The following is a 15,719-nucleotide window of genomic DNA, read 5'->3' on the forward strand; positions in this document are numbered from 1 at the left end:
GGTTTTTTAAATGTAATTTTTGCATGGCTTTTATGGTTACCACCTGCTTTGAGTTGTCCTTATTTTGCGCGGCGCATAAAGCGATTTTTGGGATTTTCGCAATTTGCGATTTTTCTTGAATACCGATTGCGATTGTATAGCGAATTCGCTATTTATTTCGCAGAATCCGTGGTTTCTCGCATTTTCCGATTCGCTAATGCTCACCTGCCAGGATTCTGCGAATATAATAGCGAATTCGCTATTATGTGTTTGCGAATTCGCTTTTTTGATGTTGAATGCCGATTACGGAAATTGCGCCCGCAATTGCATTTTCGCAGCGATTGCGGGCGCAATTTTACTTCATGAATCAGGCTGTAAGACTTTGCACTGTGAAGGGAATGTTTTGTCTAGGGTTTCGAGATTCCCTTATTTAGGGGTTATTTTTGATGATAAGTCTACTTGGTTGCCCCAATTGGCAGCAAAACGTAACGCTTTTGCAAGGTCCATCTTGGCTGTTTTGGGTTTTGCTCGCAAACTGGGGGTGAAGCCGATGCAAGCCGAGCTGAAGATATACAATGCCAAATGTACCTCTTTAGCCATGTACGGAGTAGATCTTTGGGGGTTTAAAAACGTAAAGGCCATGCAGGTGGCAGAGGATACGTTTTTGAAATCTATCTTATCCGTCCCCCAGTCAACCTCCGGTTACATCGCTCACCAAGAGTGTGGGGTAGAATACTTAGAAGATCGTATAGCCATAGCGCCGCTACTAAAATGGATCTCAATTTGGCTGAACCCTGAATTGGAGTTGAATCATGAAATTCTCAGGGATTGCCTAGCCCTTGAGCATGGCAACTCTATCCCCTGACTGAATTATGTTAAAAAACTAGCAGTTAAACTGGGCCGCCCAGAATTGTTTGACCGGCAAATAAACTATTGAAGGAGGATGTGAAATGGGTGTAAGACACACACAAGCTGATGGTATCTCTGGCCAGAGAGGACAAGGAGCTGGACAAACCAACAGTAAGAGCTCATCAGTTGTTAATAACCTCAAGAGAAATAGAACCCTATTTAAGAATCGTTAATAATACTAATCATCGATTCTTACTGACAAAGTTCAGATTGAACAAATTCCATCTTCTTCTTACAGAACGTTCAGGTTGGACTAAGGAGAAAGACCTGGAGATCTGTTTGTGTGATGGATTTTCCATCATGGACACTGTGCACTTTATTTTCTTTTGTGAACATTTTCGCCCTATCCGCAAAAGGTTCATTATTCCTCTTGTTAAAGATGAGGGCTTTAGACAAGTTAAACCTGCCTTTTTGTATTTGCAGCTGCTGTTGAATGTTTGGGAGATTTTCAACAAAGCGAACTTCTTGACAATAGCTATCAGGCTTAAGAGGAAGATTAAGTGGACTTATTCAACATATCGGAGGTGAATCGATGAATTGTGACTGAGCGCTTTCTCTTTTTAAAATGTTCTTCTGTTTTTAATGGTCTTTTATATGATATTTGCATATATAATATATATGATATAATGAAATTTCTCCTTGCCTACATTGTTAGCGTATGTTTTCTAACTATGATAATGTACTGTATTGATTGCTAATTTGCACAATTTTCTCTTGTACTTGATTGTGGTCTTGACTTTTGATGTTTAGTATACTTTTATGGTTTTTGCTGTGAACCGAATAAAGTACTTTTGACTGTATACACAACTATTCAGTTTCAACTATATTGTCTGCATAAACTGAAAAACAAAATAATTTCCATGCATGTTACCTGTTCTTTTTCTGTGGAGGGGCACGTGACAAGTTAGTTTCCTGCCCTTAAGTGTTTTTCCAATGTTGTAAATACAGTGTTTGTTTCAATTGATTTACTAACAGCCCTGGATAAGTCTTGTTGTCTCTGGGGCAGGTGTTTCCTGTGTTTCAAGGTGATGTTTTTTCTTAAATTGTCTTTGTGCTTTTTGGACTACATGAGCGCATTATACAACACACTTGGACCTGTATTTTGGAATATAAACCATATACCCTATCTGAAACTTGAATTAAATGAGGGGTCATTACATTCTCTGGTGTCTCCCTCTCATTTTTTGTAGAAAACGGTAAGTTGAATGATCTGGCCAGGTCCGAAAGGTAGTTTATGTAGATGTTGAATAGGAGAGATGATGGACCCCTGAAGACACCACAATGGAGAGTAAGGGGGCGAATACAAAATACTGTAGGGCAAGTGTGCGTTTTCTTAGCTGGTGGGGTCTGAGTGTAATGTTTGGTGGTGCACAGTGTGAGATGCTACTGATGAACCCAGAAGCAGTAAAGCGGCCACTTAGTTCGTGTCCACTGTGAGAGCCATTCACTATGGTTGCAAGGACTGGCTGACTCTGTGCCTCTACCTGCTCAGATCTGGTGGTATGTTAGACACTCTATGTCATGCGTTCAGGTCCTGTCACATTATAGTGGAACATGCAGTGAGAAAGGTAACAGACAATTCAACGTGTCTTTGTGTGTGATGGCCAGTGGCTCGCAGTTCCAACTTCTAGGTGACATTTTTAGCTTTAACCGGTGTTGGCCAATCCCTATTTCCAGCCTGTGGTCACCCAGACTAAATTTGGTGAGTGTTTGGCTCGGTGTTTAGCACTGTGAGTGGAAAAAGGCGGACAGAAACCTTGGAGTGGACCCATCCGTCCATCACTTGGTGCCCACCGTGTCATGGGAAGTCTAACTCGGAACATGCTTAACAACAACAAAGCGGCGAACGCTTCTCTTCACAAGCAGGAAGAGGAGCAACAATGCAATCATGATTACAAAGATGGTCTGCAGGAATCGTGAATGAGTTCCAGTCACACGAGCCGCGTGTTCTGAGCCCCTCCCTCCTGACTGCTGCTGTGCGCGGGGATAGCACGCACTGTGCATTGAAAGCAGCAGCGGGGAAGGAAGGGGCACGGAAGCTACCCCTCCAGGGCTCAGAGGGAGGCACCAGGGCGAGCGGCGGCAGGGGATTGGCTGCCCGCTGCCCCCTCCCCGGGTGAGTGGCAGGGCCGCCTAGGTTATGTTAGGTAAAGCAGAATCCTGAGATGACCCTGGTGGAGAGTGAGAGACGGGGGAAGTAGAGGGGGCGCAGGGCGGATCTCAGGGGTGGGGGAAAGGCTGCCAGAGCAGAGGAGCAGGCTGGGAGCTCAGAGCATCCCTGGGAGGAGAGCAGGCTGGAGGAGCGCGAGGCACGGGCTGTATTTCAGGGCACCGAGAATAGCGACAGTGATCCGGCGCAGGCCCATCCACGACCTTCGGCATCGAGCGGCTGACGCCCGGGTGACCCGGCGCGGTGGATCCAACCCCCGGGGATGCGGGAACCATCTCGGCCGGAACGGAGCACGCCTATGCGGCAGGGGCCCACAGCCTGACCCAGAGCCGCGCATCCCATCTGGAACTGGAAGGAGGGCCAGGATCGAACAGGAGCACAGACCGTGGGGACAAGCCGGCCTCGGGGCCCAGCGGGTCGGAGGCACCAAGCGCCGAGAGAGCCTGTGGTAAGAGCTGCTGGTCTGTATATCCAGAGTGCGGGACAGATCGAGGGATCCTGGCGTCTGACACGGGGATCCATTATATCTATAAGGGGGGGGGGGGGCTGATTCTGGTTGAGAGACCTCGGCGGCTTCCTGCATCTGTTGGGGGCTCTGGTAACCTGTATATGACAGGCTCCAAACTTGATGATACGACCTAGTGAGTCCATGCACCTGTTCGGTGTGTGTGAAATCCGCAAGTGTCAGCTTCCAACCCTCGTGGTATGTCAGTGACTTAGCGCACCTGCAGCGGTGATCCGCGGGGGCGTAGCTTCAGAGGGGTGGGGGGCTGTCAATTCTCTAGGCAATAGTCGGGTACAGGTTTTTTCAGTCGGGTGTGATGAGGAGTATGTCTGGAATTGTTACTTAAAAACACTAAGTTTTAGATTACTTAAATTGTTTAGTTATTTTACAAGGTATTATGTTTAAAGTCCCCCCTTACAATCTGCCCTCCGCTCCTTCCCACCGCCTCTTAAACCCCCTTCTGCACGGCTTCCCTTGTTTCGTATTTCAGCATGCAGTGCCAGCATGGCTGTAGGAAAACGTGAAGCTCACACCTCCCTAATCTTACTGACCAAGCTACGCCCCTGGTTACCTGTCTGTTGCCGACAGGATACAGGCCAGGTCCCTTTAAGAGAACGCATTGGGTTAATGTACTTAGCACACTTACATAATCGGTCCGCCCCGGAGTAGTCCAGAACATCCGAAGACGTCGGGCTCCGCATCTACCTCATAACATTACATAACCCCCGCCGCCAGAGCCATCTGAGAGCAGCACGACGGCCAGAGGAAGTTGGAGTCACGGTGAGATAGCCGGGTGGGATATTGTGCCTGCTGCGCAGTGCTGTCAGAGGTGGTGCAGATGGTGTCTACACACAGATGGTTCGGTAGATTTCAGAGTTTACAGCCCCTGACATGTCCATCTAACGAATGGTGCGGATAGCTCCCAGGTGGTTCTTTCAGGTGACTCCATATGGCGTCGTCAGGTGTATTCCCGTTATTTCTTTCGGCTCCTGCAGGCTCCCCCTCCATCCCTGGTGGTTCCTGGCGGTGCCCCCTGCGGTTCCTGTTGGTGTCCTTTAAGGTTCCCGACTTCCTATATGTGTCCCAGTGATTTCTCGAAGTACTTCCCCGAATACCCATGCCCCCTCCAAGAGACTGCTTATGATTCATTAAGGCGTCCTCTGGAGTTCCTGCAGCTGCCCTAACTCCGTGGTTCCTGCCGATCCCTCCGCGCCCCCCTCCCCGCGGTTTTATCAGGTACCCCCATGCCCTGTTCCTGCAGGAGCCCTATGCGCTGTTCCTGCAGGAGCCCCTATGCGCCGTTCCTGCAGGAGCCCCTAGACCCTGTTCTTGCAGGTGACCCCCGTGCCCTGTTCTTGCAGGAGCCCCTATGCGCTGTTCCTGCAGGAGCCCCTATGCGCGGTTCCTGCAGGAGCCCCTGTGCGCTCTTCCTGCAGGAGCACCTATGCCCTGTTCTTGCAGGAGCCCCTATGCGCTGTTCCTGCAGGAGCCCCTATGCGCTGTTCCTGCAGGAGCCCCTATGCGCTGTTCCTGCAGGAGCACCTATGCCCTGTTCTTTAGGCTGCCCCCGTGCCCTGTTCTTGCAGGTGACCCCCTTGCCCTGTTCTTGCAGGAGCCCCTATGCGCTGTTCCTGCAGGAGCACCTATGCCCTGTTCTTGCAGGAGCCCCTATGCGCTGTTCCTGCAGGAGCACCTATGCCCTGTTCTTTAGGCTGCCCCCGTGCCCTGTTCTTGCAGGTGACCCCCTTGCCCTGTTCTTGCAGGAGCCCCTATGCGCTGTTCCTGCAGGAGCACCTATGCCCTGTTCTTGCAGGCTGCCCCCGTGCCCTGTTCTTGCAGGTGACCCTCGTGGTTCCTGCAGAAGTCCCTCTGATGCCGCAGGGTTTCTTTGCTCATTTGGATGCTCTCTTGGTTCCCCTGGGTACTTCTTTTGACCTCTTGCAGCTGTCTCCCCGTGTCTCCTGCAGGTGTCTCCCTGCGATTCCTGAAGGACACCCTTACATGTACATCCTTAGGTGTTTCCCTGTGTCTCCTGCAGCAGCGTCACCTCATGTAATACATACCATTTTTACATTTTTTTTTATGTAGGAGCCCCTTCTGGGTCCCTCCTGTAGATCTCCCCCGGGGTCGGTCTGCCGTGGTTTCTTTGGCGCCCTGGGCTGCGGGCAAGCCGAGGGGCCGGTGCAGGCGCTGCTGCTGCCCACCCACCTCGGCCCGCTTCCCGATGGATGACTGCATAGTAATAATGTCCCGCAGGTACAAAGGGTTATGTAGGTTTGTTTTTTTAGAAACAAAAGTGACCCCCTATCTATCCTTCCGGAATAGCTTGGACCCCCTGTCCAGCTGCTGTGTCTGCCAGAGCAGATTCGGGGCACTCAGGCGGTGTGGGGAGGAGTTTGGCACCCCAAGGCACAGCAGTGCCAGAGCGAATTAATAAAGGGTCCTCCTAGCAGAGGGTGCGATGGAAATTAAGAAATGTTGCTGGTATATGGTAGAACACCTTGCTGCTGGCACTTGTATGTTTAGGAAACCTGTGGGACTGCCATTTTAGGTTTGGCCCTGAGCCTGGTTTACAAATTCCCTTGTCTCACATTTTACACAAAATAATATAGTTACATACAGGGGCTGCCAGAGAGCGCCCTTCGCATCGGTCTGGTCAACTCCGAGTATCTTTTTCCTTCCGCCCACTCAGCATCTAGCAAGGGGTAACGGGTCAACCCTCTTGATCCATTGGCCTATTGGCTTTGCCAATGCTTGTTTCAACACATGCCCAGCACCTTGAGATACACGCTCACCTTCTGACACCCCCACTTCCAGCGAAGCTCAACTACACTTTGCTTGTTCTCACCCAAAGAAGTCAGATTGAGCATAACCGCACAGGAGCTCTGGGCGCACCCAGGCATGCTCGGTCCCTCTTCACACCTTCGGCCGCACCTTTAAACCACGCTGTGCACAACCCTTCACTCACACACACTCCTATTTCCTGAGCCACAACTTTCACGCCTTAGGGCAGGCCCAACGCTGCTACTCCTCCCTCCAATGCACTGCACTGCACCCCAAGTCACACTGGACACCCCGGCTCGGCTCAACCGGGCACTCCAAGGCCTCATCACTTCTGCCCGTGCACCCCCCAATCAAGCCCTGCAGACCCCCTCTCATGGTCAGGCACCAAGGGGTCATAAAAGCCTCATCAGCCCCACTCTACATACCCTTAGTCACACCGTGTGGCCAGTCACACTGCCTGCCCTCAACCATGTACTGTCTGCCCTCCATACAAGACACCCTCGGATCGTTGTGTACCACCCTCAGCCGAACAAAGCCACGCGACGCACAACCCATGACCTCAGCTACGCATGACAGCGTCACTCTCTCTGAGGCGCCAGTCAGCCGCACGCTCCCCGGGCTCCGTACACCCTCGGGCACATTTCCACACTGGGTGGCGCCTTTCACGTTCTTTGCCCCTCTCTCTGCCCTCAGCCACACACTGCGCGATCAAAGTTGCACAGTTTGCAGGGCCTAAGCTCTCTGCCCCCTGCATCTCCAGCCACCTTGGACGCGGTCCCACGAACCTCGCGCTCCGGGCCTTCTAGTGACCCCCAGCGGCGCTTTGCACGCTCTCAGTGACTCCGATCTGCAATCTGCACTATCTGCAGGGCCTATAGGGAGCAAAAAGTCCTGGACGCTTGGTGCAGAGGTCGCAGGGAGTGAAAGTACCCCAGGGTTACTATTGGCAGAGATTTTGAGCCAGATCCCGTGTGCAGTCAAAGAAGTGACACTATGGCTCCAGCACCTTCTCAGACTCACTTTCTTGTGTGCAGACAGTGACCTCAAGGCGCTGGATTCCGTCGGGCAGCTCTCCGAATGGGACTCCAAGTCCTGAGTCTCAGACGAGCCTGCTGGCCCTACCTGCCTCAGTAGTGTCTGTAGATTCCCCCAAATGGCGGCTCACCTTTTTATGATACCGGGTACCCCAAAAGTATACATGGTGTAGCATGCTACTGAGGTAGGCAAGCACTTCTGCTCCCCACATAGGGGTAGTAAGTAGAAAGCTACACAAATGTTGCAATACAATACACAGGCAGTTCTTGAGCAGGCCCTCGCACAGGTGACTGGTGCATGTAGACTTTCGGTAAACATATATTATGAGTATGGCTGATCGCAAAGCAGGGCAGGCCTCGAAGGACTCTCACAAACAGTAGGAACAATGGAGTAGGCAGAATTCCCGGGAGGATGCATGGCCCACATCTGGTAACCAGGTGATATAACCAAGGGAATCCTCGGTACAACCTCTGCTGACCTAGGGTGCCTACTACTAGGAAGCCATCGCATGGTATGGGCAGAGAACCAGAATTCAACAAGCCATTTTGGGATGCACTGGGTGGGTTTCTTTCAGAAATAAGGTTCTGCTCAGCCAGGACCCGTCAGTTCAACTATTTCCCCCAGAATGGGGAACATGTCACAGGCCTCTGCCCCCAACGCTTCCCCTCACGGTCTCGCTCAAGCCTCTGTTGTCCATCACAGAGTCCCGTGTGTAACCTCTGCCCTTCAGATGTCTGCATGCTCGATTTCCCCCACCACACTCTGCGCTCGTTTCTCCCGTCGCAGATATCCTCTTCTACCCCCAGCCGCCGACCAACAAGCCCGGTCTGTGCCCGTCCCTTTGTATTCCCCTCCGTCCCTGAGTTGTGCCCCGGGGGGACCTTCTGTCTCTGGCTATGCAACTGCTGCAGTCAAGAGGAGTTGGCCACGAAGTGACCCGATTGACGTGGACAGTGTTGAAAAGCGTGGCCTGTGTTTAAATACACGTTCTAGCACGGCTGCTACAGAGAAGACCGTCAACCCGGAGGATGTATCACCTGTATAGGGGATGCCATTAGAGGGGCCGAGAAGTGGATGGGCAAATAGGCCCTGGTTTTCGTTTGCTTGAATATTTGTGTACTGCTACGTAAGAGCCCAGTGGCTTAGTGCCCCCACCTTACCTTCGTAAGGAGTTTAAGCCAGGGATGCTAGTGGGCTTTAAGGATTATATTATATAACTGGACCCTACTAAACCTTAATTAGTTATTTATGGGCCTCTTATGTCTACTGACAAAATGGTCATGAATAACACCTTTGAGGAACACCATAACAGAGGGTGTGGGTGCTGTCATGCACAGAAAAGAAAACCGACTAAGAGAATTAATGAAAATAGTGAAAATACTAGAGGGATGCAGAAAAGTGAGCATGAGATGGAAAGGTAAGATAAAACAATGGTAAGAGACAAGATGGGGAGATAGAAAGCGAAAGAATGGGAGGGGGTACGGAAGGGTAGAGAGAAAGAAGAACATTTGAAAGGAAATGAAGAAGAACATGTGAAAGGTAGGGTAGAAGGGTGGAAGGATGAAATAGTAATGGGATTGGGTGGGTAGAAGGATGACGAATGGACAGACGGGGAGAAGTGAAAGGACGCATAGATGGATGCATGGGTATACTGATGACTGGAAGGGTGGATGTATAAGTGAAAGGGTGAACGGATGCATAGGTGGATGATGTGAAGGGATGTACGGATGAACAGATAGAAGGGCGAAAGATAGTTGGAAGTAGGGTGAACGGGTGCACAGAACTGTCCGAAGGAGAGTCGGGCTTTCTCCTGGTGATCGTAGGTATGGTTGAAGTGGGGGATAGTTTAATAGCCTGGCTACTTCCTCGTGTGAGACCGTAATCTATCTGAGTGCCTTTTCAGTAGTCCCGGGCGCGTTTGTGCGTGTATATTTATTTTAGTTATTTAGATGGCGCGGTTCTCGCCGCAAGTGCAACTGAAGTCTCTCTCCACCCACCCCTCGCCCAGTCTGCCTCACCCATAAGTCCGGAGTCCCAGGACGAGCCGCAGTTTAGGTTTGAGGTGCACAGACCCTGCTCAGTCGATCCCAGTATCTGAATTATAGCGGGGTGTGTTCTTACGACGGCCCAGGTTTGAGGTTCATTGGCAGAGCTGGAGAGGGGGGCGGCTGAGCTATACATCTCACGCTCCAGATAAATGTATGAATATTTCAGCGGATTCCTGTTCTCCCGGGGCGCGGCCCACCAGAGGAAGGTCCTTTTTACAGAATCCTTGCACGGGTGGGGGTGGCGGGGGTGTAGAAGGACAGGTGGTGGAAAAAAACAGGAGCGGCCTCTCCTCCTCCGGGGCAGAGTCTGGCACTGCGTGGAGCCCTGTGCCTCGCAAGAATCTGCTGTTGTCGATTTCCTAGAAAGCCGCCGGTTCCTGGAACCAGTAATAACAGTGTGCGCCACCCACAGGCGCTCCACACCGCGCTCTCCCCCTCCAGGCGCTCGCCGCCTTCCTCACCGCGCTCTTACACCCCCCACCTCCCCTCCCCCTTTTATGTACACTTCCCCCTCCCCCGCCTGCATTCCTTTCCGTGTTGTTTTGCTCAGAAGAGTTATACAAAAGAACTAGGTACAGACGCAGCTGAACCTAGAAATGCACAGCTCATATCCGCGTGCCCCTCCCTGGCGCGAGTACAGGGCCAGCCTGCTTGTCAGAACCATAGAGACACGGGCAGTGCAGAGACCATCCAGCCTGTCATGAACCATAGAGACATGGGCAATGCAGCTACCATCCAGTCTGTCCGTTCCATGTTCATGCCATCGAGCTGAGCTAGCTTGTGCCCTCCCAACATTGGACCATAGAGACTCAGGGAATCTAGAGCTCATCCAGCCTCTCCCTCCCAGGTTTGACCCATACAAACACATGGATCCAAGAAACAACGGGCCTGCCCCCTCCTACTCCCTCCCCTGGCATGATCCATAAAGACACAAGGAATCCACAGCCCAACCAGCTTGTCCTACTCAGACATAAGCCGTTAGAGACCCAGGAAATTCAGTGCCAACTGGCTTATCCATACAATGCAAGGGTCATACAAACACAGGGAGTCCAGGCCCAGCCGGCGTGTCCCCCCAACCCCATGCATTATCCATACAGTCACAAGGGTTCGAGCACCCAACCAAGCTGTTCCTACCAGCCAGGTGCAGCAGGCAACCAGCGCCCAACCAGCCTGGACCTACCAGGCGTGAAATATAAAGACAGAGAACCCACAGCCCACCCAGCCCATCCTTCACAAGATATGTTATTATGCAGACACAGACCGCCTAGGGCTCAGCCAGACAGCCCCTTCAAGGCACGTACCATACAGAGACAGGCAGCCATGGGCCCAACCTGCTTGTCCTTCACAGGCCCATTACCATACAGATACTAGCAAGCCATGGGTGTAAACATGCCTGTCTGTCCCTCCTAGTTATTTTACCAGACAGATAACGTTAAGCAAGGGTAGGGGCGCAAGGCCTTCAGTGGCGAAGGGACTTTTTTATGGAATAACGAGTCCATGTGTGGTCAAGTTGTCTAAGGGTGGAATTGTTGCATGTGGGTGGAAAGTGCACGGCTTGGATGTAAGGTCTGACGGGGGGGGAGATGGGGGTTGTAATGCCACAGAAAGGTGTGTATGTGCTCTGGGTAGAACTGCTGTTGCATCATTGATGGTCTCATCCTCACCTGATTGAAGACTGATTGTTGTGTCCTCCTCTTTTCAGCTGCTGGAGCCGCAAGGGTGACTCTGGATTGGATGAACAACTCGGAGCACTTTGACGATATGAACACTCCACCTGGAGACTCCTTCCAGGAGATGTTGGAGATGCAGGAAGACACCGCACCACCACTGCCGGTGGCTCAGTCAATCGAGCTGTGCTCCCCAGCTGGGGCCTTCGCCGATGAGGCTGTGTCCCTGATGACCACCAACAGCATGCTGGCACACTCCCTCCTCAGCCGAGGGTCTGCCAAGCGCAAGGAGGCTGCCATCTTACGCCGCAAGCGGGAGTTCACACCTGACGAGAAGAAGGATGATGGCTACTGGGACAAGCGCAAGAAGAACAACGAGGCCGCCAAGCGCTCCCGTGAGAAGCGGAGGGTCAATGATGTAGTGCTGGAGAACCGGGTCATTGCCCTGCTAGAGGAGAATGCCCGGCTGAAGGCGGAGCTCCTGGCTCTCAAGTTCCGCTTCGGCCTGGTAAAGGATCCCGCTGAACAGCCACCCACTGCCCCACGCTTTGCCGGTTCTGTGTCCTCTGGCTACCACCAGAGGATGGACACTAGCTTTGCAGGTCCCGTCTGTGAAACACGTGAGATGCCCCTGGGCCGGCCAAGCTTTGGACGCTTGGCTCCACCTCAGGACCCACAAGGCTACTCTGAGGACTCTGGCTTTTCCACGCCTGGGAGCTCTAGCATTGGAAGCCCTGTGTTTTTTGATGAGCGGACCAATGAGCAGGAGAAGTTTTCACCACGCCAAGAGGAGACACCCTGTTACGATGGCCCCCTCTGCCAGGGAATGGATCCTGACCGGGATACTGGTCGGGTATCCCCCGTTGATACAGGACGTTGCCCCCGATATGAGGTCCCTGAAACTGTGAAATGCCTGCCTCATAAGCTCCGATTCAAGATGTGCACTGGTGCCGAGGAGGTGGAGCTAGAGTCACGCCCCCCCAGGGACAATGTTGTTGTTATGGCCTCTCCCCAACAATTGGACAGCGCTGCCCCTAAGGCACAGTTTTCTCCTGGTCTCCAAGGAGAACCCTCATCTCAACCCAACACCTCAAGAGGGGTCTCTCTGACTTGGCGTCCACAGGTGGCATTGGGTAGCCATGATGACCAACGAGGACCGCCCCCATTTGTCTGTGCTGAGGAGGTTCCCAAGTTTGCTAGCCAGATTAACCCAGCCTATCCATGTGGTATTCCAATTTCAATGCCCCCTCACCCGGACTCATCTGGCTACCATGAGTCGGAAAACTCAGTTCTCAAAAACCAGCTTGCCTCGCTGTCTGCTGAAGTTGCGCAGCTGAAGAAGCTGTTCTCTGAGCAGATCCTGATTAAAATGAACTAAGTGTCACCCATCTACCAAGACTGTGCCATGAATGTTGGAGTTGCCTCTGGGGGGCCTTTCGATCCTAATCTCCAACTCCCCACAAGTTTTCCAAATCTCACCCACATATCTGCTTTGAGCGGCTATCCTGGCATTGAGGCACTCAGACGGACCTTTGAAAGGCTGGACCAGAAAGGGGGGATGTGAATGGGGACTGGGAGGCTCTGGTGGGACCAAGAATTTTCTGCCAAAATAATAAATCAATCAGGAGTTTGTAAAGCGCACTGCTCACCGGTTAGTGTCTCAATGCGCTGGGGTGGGGTCGGTTGTACAGTTCCGTTAGGGGTCATTGGAAGAGCCAGGTCTTGAGTTATTTCCTGAATTGGTGTAGTGTCGGGCTTCGCCGTAGGTGAAGAGGGAGCTTGTTCCATGTTTTGGCTTCAAGGTAGGAGAAGGACCTTCCATCCGCTCTGAATCAATCCAAAATATTGGAGTCTTCCATCCAGGCTAATCCACTGTCACCTACTTTACTGCCCATGCTGCATCTGCTGTTTTTGAAGAAGCTCTAAAGATGGCAGATCAGGGTTCAGGCAGCCTCCTGCTATTTCAATGTTCTCTGAAATAAAGAATTTTCTCTGTTGTTGGTTGATATTCTCCCACATTCTGATTTTGGCTGAAAAGTAGTCGAATTGAAATTTTTTTCATCAAACCTCCATGTAAACCACGATCACCGCAAATACTTGACCTCCAGGACATTTTTAACTGCACTCCTTCAAGTGGTTGACAATATTCAGAACGAGAAATATGTTATGGTTGAATTTTCATGATCCTACTTGTTGGTAGATCGGCTGCCTGCCTTCAAGTTTTCTGAAAAAAATAAGATGAAATTTTGGGTTCTCGCCTTTAAAATTCTCTCTTTTTTTTATATACCTTTAATACACACCTTGGAGCAGAGGACAACAGAGAAGGAGGGAGCGGAGAAATTTGAGGAAAATAGAAGCATTGTCGCAAGACAGTTAATTGTTCGTTTTGTTGTGTTGGTGGAGATTTGTCAATGCAATTCGAATATTAGAACACAAACTTGAAAGATGTGGGACGTTGTGAAAGAACCGAAGTGACTTCTTCAAAGCGATCTGAGTCAGCAGTCAGTGTTGAGTAAATCACAACAATGTGTATAAAAAATCGAAAGGATAAAATCAGGTGTACAAACCATGAAAGAGTCTAATTCAAAACATAAAGTACTAATGACTTAACGTTTTAGTTTCTGTAGTGTGTTCTCCGATTAACAAGTGAACTTTCCCACGAAAAAATTAGGAGATGTGTTGTCCCCTTTACCTGAAACAAATCAGGAAGCTCCTTCCTTTTGAGGCCAGGCATGGAGCTCTTAAACTATAAAATCAAGGATTCTGAGCCATTTGTTAATGGCTAATGAGAACTCTTCGGACGTAAAGGCTCTAATTTACCTCTTCTGAAAGCAATGTTGCTGAAAGTGTTCAAAATTGTGACATCACTTCTTGCCTTAGGATGCAGAGTTCCTGTGTGCAGGAGTTTTGAGAAAAGAGGAAGTGATCTCACTGCAAGGACACCAGTGTATAAATGCCACTTGCTGTCTACACGGAGCCCACTGGTGGGAGTTGGATGTTTTTGACTCCTCGAGTAAGATCTGGATATTGGTACAAATGTATAAGGGCTGCTGATGGCACTTTCTTGCTTGTGAAACTGGTGGTGCTTGGCAAGAATGTGATATGTTTAGCCACTCAAAACACAAAGTGAGGAATCTGCAGGCATACAAGTACCACCAACATCATTTATCAGCTGTGGGTCTCTTAGCAGGGCCATAATCAGCTTGGTTCTTGTGACAGGAAGTGATGTCACTACATATGCAAACAGCAGCAAATGTCGAGGCAGATTTACAATTTTTTCATGTAGCGCACTGCAGCAGCCGCAGATGCTGTGCGGCGCGAAAAGTAGAGAGGAAGAGAGCGCCCTATTTACTAAAATAACGCGCTCTCCTCCCCACTCATTAGCGCTGGTGCTGAAATCAGCTGAGACACCTTTGCACCATGGTGTAAAGGCGTCTCCCTGAGTCTAGCATAGGTTTCGTACTGGAAGGAACCCTTCCAGGACAAAATACTATGCACAGACTCACTTCAACCATTTCCCCACTTTGAATGTGTGCTGTAAAATACATCACACATGCAAAGTCGGAAAAAGAAGGAGAAATTAAAGCATTTCTCCTTCCTTGCGCCTACTCGAAAAAGGCACAGTTTTTTCACGCTAAACCCAATCTACTTTATTTTGTAAATTGGGTTTAGCGTGAGAAACCTTGGGTGGTTACATTGGAACGCCCATACACCACCCCTGGTACCGCCCCACGGCGCAAAGTAATGCTGCTTCACATAACTTTCCCGTTATTTCCAGCGCTAAACAAGTTTAGCGCTGGAAAGTAAATTGGGACACAGACCCTCCGCACAATTTTAGCAAATCTCCCCCGTCATGTTTTCTTTAGGTTGTCTGCAATGGCTGACAGCGAACATCATACATGGCCGCTTTCAGGCAGGAAGCGATATTGCCACATGTAAGCAACCAGTGCTAGCATCACTTCCTGTCAGAAGATTTTATATGAAGCTGGACTCTCACTTTGTCAAAGGATAACAGACCTTGATGAGGTTTATATATATGCCCTTCTGTAGGAAATCCATCTTGTGCAAGCAATTGGCTGGCCTGCTTTATAACAATGAGGATATTCATCCCAGATGAAGAACGTTGCATCCTTGACTTGTGTTACACAACTGTAATTCAAGCTCTTCTCAGTGAATTAATACACTGTGTGTACGGTTTCTGTGTGTCTGTGTGCGTATATACATGTATATTTATAAGATTTTGTGGTTGTTTTTAAAACGTACCGTTTTCACCCATTTGTAAATAAAGCGAAAATTCTTTTGGACCTTCTGTTGCGCTGTGACTCATTTTTTTGCTGGTAGATACGTGATCTAGGGTGCACGGTGATCATCAGCTTTCTTAAAACAATCTGCATTGGATGCAGTTGCAAAATGCTTGTATTTTAGGGGGTCGGGGTCCAAAGAAGAATTTGAAGAGCTTTCGATTTCCTTTTTATTTGCATAGGGCCCGATTCACAGAACTAACTTAAGACAAAATCCTAAACATACTACTTTTGGTATTCACAGAAGTTAGGATTATGTCTTAAAACAGACTTAAGACAGACTTAAGTTAGGATTTTGTCTTAAGTCTGTCTTAAATCTGT

The 15,719-nt window shown here is 50.1% G+C and overlaps 1 protein-coding gene across 3 annotated transcripts; it reads left to right on the forward strand.

Annotated features, from left to right (window-relative positions):
- The first annotated feature begins 2,981 nt into the window (after positions 1-2,981).
- LOC147748178 (nuclear factor interleukin-3-regulated protein-like) lies at positions 2,982-15,401 on the forward strand. 3 transcript variants are annotated; one of them, XM_086959096.1, is made up of 2 exons: positions 2,982-3,004; positions 11,133-15,401. In XM_086959096.1, the coding sequence occupies exon 2, from the start codon at positions 11,165-11,167 to the stop codon at positions 12,473-12,475; it is 1,311 nt and encodes a 436-aa protein (XP_086815222.1). In that variant the 5' UTR covers positions 2,982-3,004; positions 11,133-11,164; the 3' UTR covers positions 12,476-15,401. The 3 variants fall into 3 exon arrangements, with proteins under 3 accessions (XP_086815222.1, XP_086815219.1, XP_086815220.1); XM_086959093.1 differs by lacking the exon at positions 2,982-3,004 and adding an exon at positions 3,060-3,506; XM_086959094.1 differs by lacking the exon at positions 2,982-3,004 and adding an exon at positions 3,854-4,343.
- Positions 15,402-15,719: the final 318 nt, after the last annotated feature.

This window comes from Lissotriton vulgaris, chromosome 1_1, assembly GCF_964263255.1.
Source record: "Lissotriton vulgaris chromosome 1_1, aLisVul1.2, whole genome shotgun sequence".
In the NCBI taxonomy this organism is placed as follows: Eukaryota; Metazoa; Chordata; class Amphibia; order Caudata; family Salamandridae; genus Lissotriton; species Lissotriton vulgaris.